The sequence below is a fragment of the Myotis davidii genome, unplaced genomic scaffold, assembly GCF_000327345.1.
Source record: "Myotis davidii unplaced genomic scaffold, ASM32734v1 scaffold120, whole genome shotgun sequence".
Classification (NCBI taxonomy): Eukaryota; Metazoa; Chordata; class Mammalia; order Chiroptera; family Vespertilionidae; genus Myotis; species Myotis davidii.
Genome location: NW_006294778.1, coordinates 3,387,675 through 3,393,950, shown reverse-complemented (window position 1 = coordinate 3,393,950; position 6,276 = coordinate 3,387,675). Strand labels below are relative to the sequence as shown.

General features: G+C 43.4%; 2 protein-coding genes across 2 annotated transcripts in view; one reads left to right on the top strand and one right to left on the bottom strand.

The window, feature by feature from the left end:
- The window catches only part of ALDH1L2 (aldehyde dehydrogenase 1 family member L2), a 62,766-nt gene extending 59,910 nt beyond the window's left edge, over positions 1-2,856 (bottom strand). The window contains exon 1 of the mRNA XM_006769392.2: positions 2,626-2,856. Coding sequence (XP_006769455.1) covers positions 2,626-2,856 — 231 coding nt within the window. The remainder of the gene's footprint in view (positions 1-2,625) is intronic.
- KIAA1033 (KIAA1033 ortholog) overlaps positions 2,826-6,276 on the top strand; it is a 56,924-nt gene continuing 53,473 nt past the window's right edge. Inside the window, exons 1-2 of the mRNA XM_015567578.1 lie at positions 2,826-2,958; positions 5,710-5,849. Coding sequence (XP_015423064.1) covers positions 2,898-2,958; positions 5,710-5,849 — 201 coding nt within the window. The 5' untranslated portion in view covers positions 2,826-2,897. The remainder of the gene's footprint in view (positions 2,959-5,709; positions 5,850-6,276) is intronic.

Sequence of the window (6,276 nt, the reverse complement as noted above, 5' to 3'; positions counted from 1 at the left end):
GATATACAGGTAGCACCACTCCTGTTAAACCAGCCCACTACTTCAGAGCCCCCATCCCTCCTGGGATCCAGGGATGGAGCACATGACCTAGAAAAAACCAACGGGTGCAGGTCTCCCATCCTCTCAATTACAAGGATTGATTCAACAGTGTGCACAGTGTCCTAGTAAGGCTAATCAAGGCCAGCAAGACTTGATTCTGGGACTTCTGTTTGAACTATCAGTTAAGTGTGCTTCTTTGCTCTCTCATGCTAGATTTGGTGTGCTGATGAGCCTGAAGCTGCCAAGGCCTACCATACAGAACCTAAAGAATGTAGCAAAAATTGTGGAGAGACAGAAAAGAAACAGTAAAATCTAAGATCTGACATCATTTGTATCCTGAAGCTGGGTGGGTATGAAGGCCAATTTCACCACTACATGTATTAAAAATTACATACTGTAACAAGTGCAGATGTTTCTCAAGGACTCCTGGCTGCTATTTCGGCAGACTCTCTGCATGCAGTTTAGAGGTCAGTCAGGGATTTGGCAGAGTTTATACTCGAACTAGAGGCCTGTTGCATGAAGAGATTCGTGAAATAGGCCTTCCCTTCCCTTGGCTGCTGGCACCGATTTGCCTCTGGTACCCGGGACCCAGGCCTTCTCTCTGACCGGGCTCCAGCCAGAGCTGGCCCGGAACCGTCAGGTTTCCCTGCTCCGGCACTGGGGCCATCAGGCTTCGCTCCGCCGCTTGGAGCCTATGTATGCAAATTAACCTTCATCTTTGGTGGTTAATTTGCATACTCTCCTGATTGGCTGGTTAGCGTAGCAATGGTACGGTCAATTTACATGTTTGTCTATTATTAGGTAAGATTTTAGACCCCATCCCTTGGGTGAGTCTCCTGCTTCAGTGTACAACCTCTCCCCCACTGCCCAATTTCCAGTTTCTCTTCTAACAACCCTGGATGTAGTTTGCTACCACCTGAGGCCAATAAGACTGCAGTGTTTCACTCCTGGATTTGAAGGGGTGAGGGATACTGTCAGGCAAAAAATTCACAAACTCATAATTTTTCCCAGTTGCTGAGTAAATTTTCTTGTGCTTTCTGCCTGCTTTTGTTCTTTTTCAGATCTTTAAAGAGTTACTTTCATTATATTTTGCTTACTTTTCCTAGTTACTAACTGCAAGTAGGTCTCCATTGACTCCTTACAAGAACATAGAGGTATTCTTTTAAATTAGTTGGATACATTAATTATAAGATTTTTCTAAGATATTTATGCTTTTTAAATTAGGTTATCTCAGCCCACTTTGTAGACCGTAACTTGTATAGAAAGACTTCCTTTTTGTTGTTCTTCTTTTCTTGCTCATTTTTCTCTTTTGAAGGGTTGGCAAACATTTTCTTTAAAAAACTGATAGTAAATATTTTAGGCTTGTGGCCCATATGGTTACTGTTGTGACTACTCCACTCTTACATTCTATTGTGAAGCAGTCATAGACAATATGCAAATAAAAGGGCATGATTGTGTTCCAATAAAACTTTATTTACAAAAGCGAGTGCAGATCTGCCAACGGTACTTTGTCGATTCCCAAGTTAAGATAAATTAATAATTTCCCTTACCAGACAACTGAACTCTTTGAAGGATTTTAGTCACTGTGATATATCCACCAGGAGAGGTCCTGATTAAATAGTGGTTGAAGAAATTAACATTTTCTCATGCCTCTATCCAGTGGTTCTCAGTTCCTCATGTTGTGACGACCCCCAATTTCATTGTTACAAATTGAACACAATTGAAGTATCATGATTAATCAGAAAAACAATATGTAATTATATATGTTTTCCGATGGTCATAGGCGACCCCTATTTTATTTCTCTAAATAGCTATCTGGTATAGCATTTCATAGTATGGATGATTAAACTCTGTAATTATTCCCTGTTGATGGACATTTAGATCTTTTCCATTAGTATGTATTAAAAATCAGGCAGTAATGAACCTTGTTATTACTAGAGAGTGACTGGGTAACACATTCTTTTTTGCGGGAAAGTCAGGTTGCAGGTAGGAACATTTAAAAATGCACTTAGCCTGGCTGGTGGCTCCGTGGTTGAGCCTCAACATCTGGGCACATGCCCGGGTTGCCGCTCAATCCCCAGTAGGGGGCGTGCGGGAGGCAGCCGATTAATGATTCTCATTGGTGTTTCTCTCCTCTCTCTTCTCTCTAGGTCCCTTCTTCTTCCTCTCTGAAAACAAAAAACAAAACAACACACACGCTTAAACAGCGCTTTTCTCCACCTTTCACCCTCCACCTTTTTGAGAAGAGGGTGTGGAGAGCGGGCGAATGCAATGTAGGCAGAAGAGTGAAATTCCTCGCCCTGGTGTTGGCAAAGTACCCCCTCCTCTCGCACAGCAGTTTTCTCTCGATAGCAAGCGCACAGAACGTGCAGGAAGAAAGCTGGAAGCTCTCTGATGCTGGCGACAGGGAGGGGGTCGGAAACACCGGCTTTTTGGAAGAAGCGCCTGGACCGCGACGTGCGAGAGGACCAAGACTTCCTGGGAACCCCCCTACCCATCAATTTTGCCCTTTCCAGGGTAGACTGCGGGAACAACTCCCCAGGTATTAAACATGGCCGGCGCACAGCAGGGCGAAATTGAGGGTACCGGTGCGGCATGAGAAGAGAAGTAAACGGTGGCGAGGCCCACGTAAAAACAGCACCCGGCGAGCACCGCCGCCACCATGGCAGCCGCCCCCGTCGCCGCGGAGGACTCGCTTTCCCAGCGGCCCCCGCGGCCGCAGGGGCCTAAGCCCACACGACCCTCGCAAGCAGGGGCGGGGCTAGGGCCGGAAGTCACGTGCCGTGACAGCCGCTGGGGTGAGGCCGCCGTAGTCATCCCGGCTGCCGGGGACTGTGACTGAGGGAGGTGCCGCGGGGATGGCGGTGGAGACTCTGTCCCCGGACTGGGAGTTCGACCGCGTTGATGACGGCTCGCAGAGTAAGAGAGCGGCGCGGGGACGCTCCCGCGCGGGCCTCCGCCCCGGCCGCCTCCTGCGGGAGGGCGCTGCGTCGTGGTTGCTGCGCAGCCCTCTGCTTGGGGGCACTTTCTGCCCCTTGGGGTGTGAGAGGAAGCGCTCTCGAGCGTTACTTTCGGGGTTGGTGGTGGTGGTGGTGTCCTAGCAATGGCAGGCCAGGCCGGCCCGGACCGGGCTTGGGGTTCGGGCGGCGACTCCCCTGGAAAACCCGCGGTGCCCCGGGGGGAGCTGCCTCCACCGCCTGCAGCCCGAGGGCGGGTCCGGGGAGGCCCTGTCTGGGCGCTCAGGGCTTTCGCTGGATCCGCGGAGCGTTCGCTTCTAGGAGAGGCTGAGGTCCCGGTTCCTGTTTCGGTTTCCTGTTTTTCTTTTCTTCCTCCCCAGCCAACTTTTTGGAAGTTTGGTGGTTTTTTCCTCTTTACTCTTATAATCATAGAATATAGAGAAAAAGAATTCTTCACATGGAACAAGACACCCCCCCAAGCCCCACGTGAATGCTAATGCATCTTCTTCTTCCAGCCTTTTCTCCACGTTCGATTAAAGTGATGTCCTGCAGTTTCCATTGCAGCCAGCAAGGTTTCACAAGTTACAGCAAATCTGCTTCCGATTTTGTTTCAGAAGATCGAATTGCCTGATTTAAGTTAGGAGCCCAGCAAAACACCCCCCACCCTCCCACCCCCCAACACATTCAAGTCCATGCTGCAAAATTTAGAAGCCAAACTTAATGATTCCAGTGAAACGCCTCTTGAGATTAATACGAGTTGGAGAGGATCCTGTGTTCGCTGGTGTAGAGTGAGCTGCACCTAGTCACCTATGAGGTTTTTAGGACAAAGGTCCCCGACTCTGCCTTGGGAATAAGTAATGAATTCTTATGCGTGAGGTGGAATCTTTGCTTTCGTCCTCAAAGAACTGGGATAAAAATACGTTCCTGGGTTTGCAAAAGCGGTTCACCTTAGAGGAGGATGATCAGATTTATCCAGCAGGCATTTCCCGTGTCCCGGGCACTGTGCTAGGCATTAGGGATACCGAGAGAGAAGGAAGAATGCCGTCTGTTCAGAGAGAGAAGCGTGTGAGTGAGTTTTTGAAATCTCATTCTGAAGAATCACCATGTAGTTCTTCTTTCAAGTCTTTTTAACTTTTACTAATTTTGACAACTATTCCTTATTTTTTACCAACAAGAAACTTAAATGTTCTTACAGGGTTTCTGTTGCCTGCTACTTTGTGAATTCCCAGGCAGGACGAAATGAGTAACTTATTGGCATGTTTTTATAGTTTTGTCATTAAGAACTCATTTGCTGGTTGAATACAGCGACCGTAATTTTCCACGTAACCGAGAATTAGACGTGCACGTACTTGGGACTTGGAGAGCCTGACGCTGTTTTTAACTGAAGCTTTAGTGAAATGACTTCTCATCTCCGTGCCCGACTTTCATTAGGTTTTGGACTGTGAATCGTATCTAGACTAATTGTTTTTCAAAATTGCCCAGGACTAGGTTAATGCTGTAATGAGGTAGGAACCCTAATGAACTAAATTGATCCACCTGACTCTGCATTAGTTGCAAGATAAGGGAGGATGGGGAGCTAGATCTTTATCCTTTATAAATCAGAAGATACTTTATCTTAAAGTTGGCTTTGCATTGCCAATTTGAGGAGGGAAAATTGGGTTAGAATACAGAGATTGAATAAAGTTATTCACGTTAAAAAAAAACTGAGTCGGAATTGAATTTGCTGCCTTTGTAATAAGTAATCAATTCTTATGTATAAGGTGGAATATTTACTTTCATTAATATTGATGTATACCTTTACTGTTCAATTTATTCCTGTGATTCTTTAGAATCTGTTAGTGTGTAAATTCTGTAAATGTCAACCCAACATTCTATACTTACTGTTCTTTACTGGCTTTTCCAACTCAATTATGATAGTAAAATAAGATATCTTGGTGAATTTGGGTCAGTACAAAATAATATGATGATGAAGCGGTCTAAGTGCGTTTTAAAAAAATATATGTGTGTTTTTAAACAATGTACTGTGTATGGAATTAATAATTATGCTTTTAAATTTTGCTCGAATGACAACACACATTTTTGCATCTGATTCAGGTCATGAATTTTTACTCCCCCCAGCCCCTTCCCCCAATGTTGTTTATGACTAAAACATAGAGTCAGGACATTGAATTGTCTGAGAAATTATTTAATGTTTAAAAGCCCTAAATTATAGGGTAAATAATATTGTGACTTTTTCATGATACTTTCAAGTTAGGTTCAAAATCATATATATCTCTTTGCCCTGGCTGGTTTGGCTCAGTGAATAGAGCACTGGCCAGTGGACTGAACCGTTTCAGATTGGATTCTAGTCAAGTGCACATGCCCAGGTTGCATGCCCACTCCCCAGTAGGGCGCATGCACGAGGCAGCTGATCAATGTTTCTCATTGATGTTTCTCTCTCTTCCTCTCTGAAATCAATAAAAAGATATTTTTAAAAAGTGATTTATATCTCTTCATATAGCAACATCTGCTTTTAAAATTATTTTATCTATCTGGAAAATATTGAAAGCTGAATTATTGTTTAGCTTTGAAACTTTATTTCCAAGAAGTTAAGATGTTCCTAAATACATTTCACAATGCTTAGTGTTTACTTTGCTGTGACTTTTGAGACTATTTGAAGTAAATGTCCTGTAATTTTGTGCTGCTCACATACTGTTTTAAAATTTAAATTTAGAAATTCATGCTGAAGTTCAGCTTAAGAATTATGGGAAATTTCTTGAGGAATATACGTCTCAATTGAGAAGAATTGAGGATGCACTGGATGATTCAATTGGAGATGTCTGGGATTTCAATCTTGATCCTATAGCATTAAAGGTTTGATATTTTAAAAAATTTATGCATATATTTTCAGGACATGCTTTATCTTGAAAACTTAAGTGCTAAAAATGGAGCATATATTATTTGGGATCTAGAAAAGTAAAAGAAACATGGAGAAAAATCGTTAATTTCCTTTTCTCTAAGCTATACAGGTATTTTTGTATGTTTTTGTGCTTTTAACCATTTGTACGCCATAAGCATCTGTAGACACAAGTGGCGGAACTTTTGAAATTCAATTCAAAATATTGTGGCAGTTAACTGGTTAAAGGGTGACACAAATTCAAAGCCTTTAGTGTCAAAATGATACAGACTCTGAGCTAGCTTTTATTTCTCTCACAAAAAAAAAAATGAAGAGGGTTGGAATAGAATATTCTGGTGAGATTATTTTATATACAGTAAAATGCACATATTTAAAACGTACTTT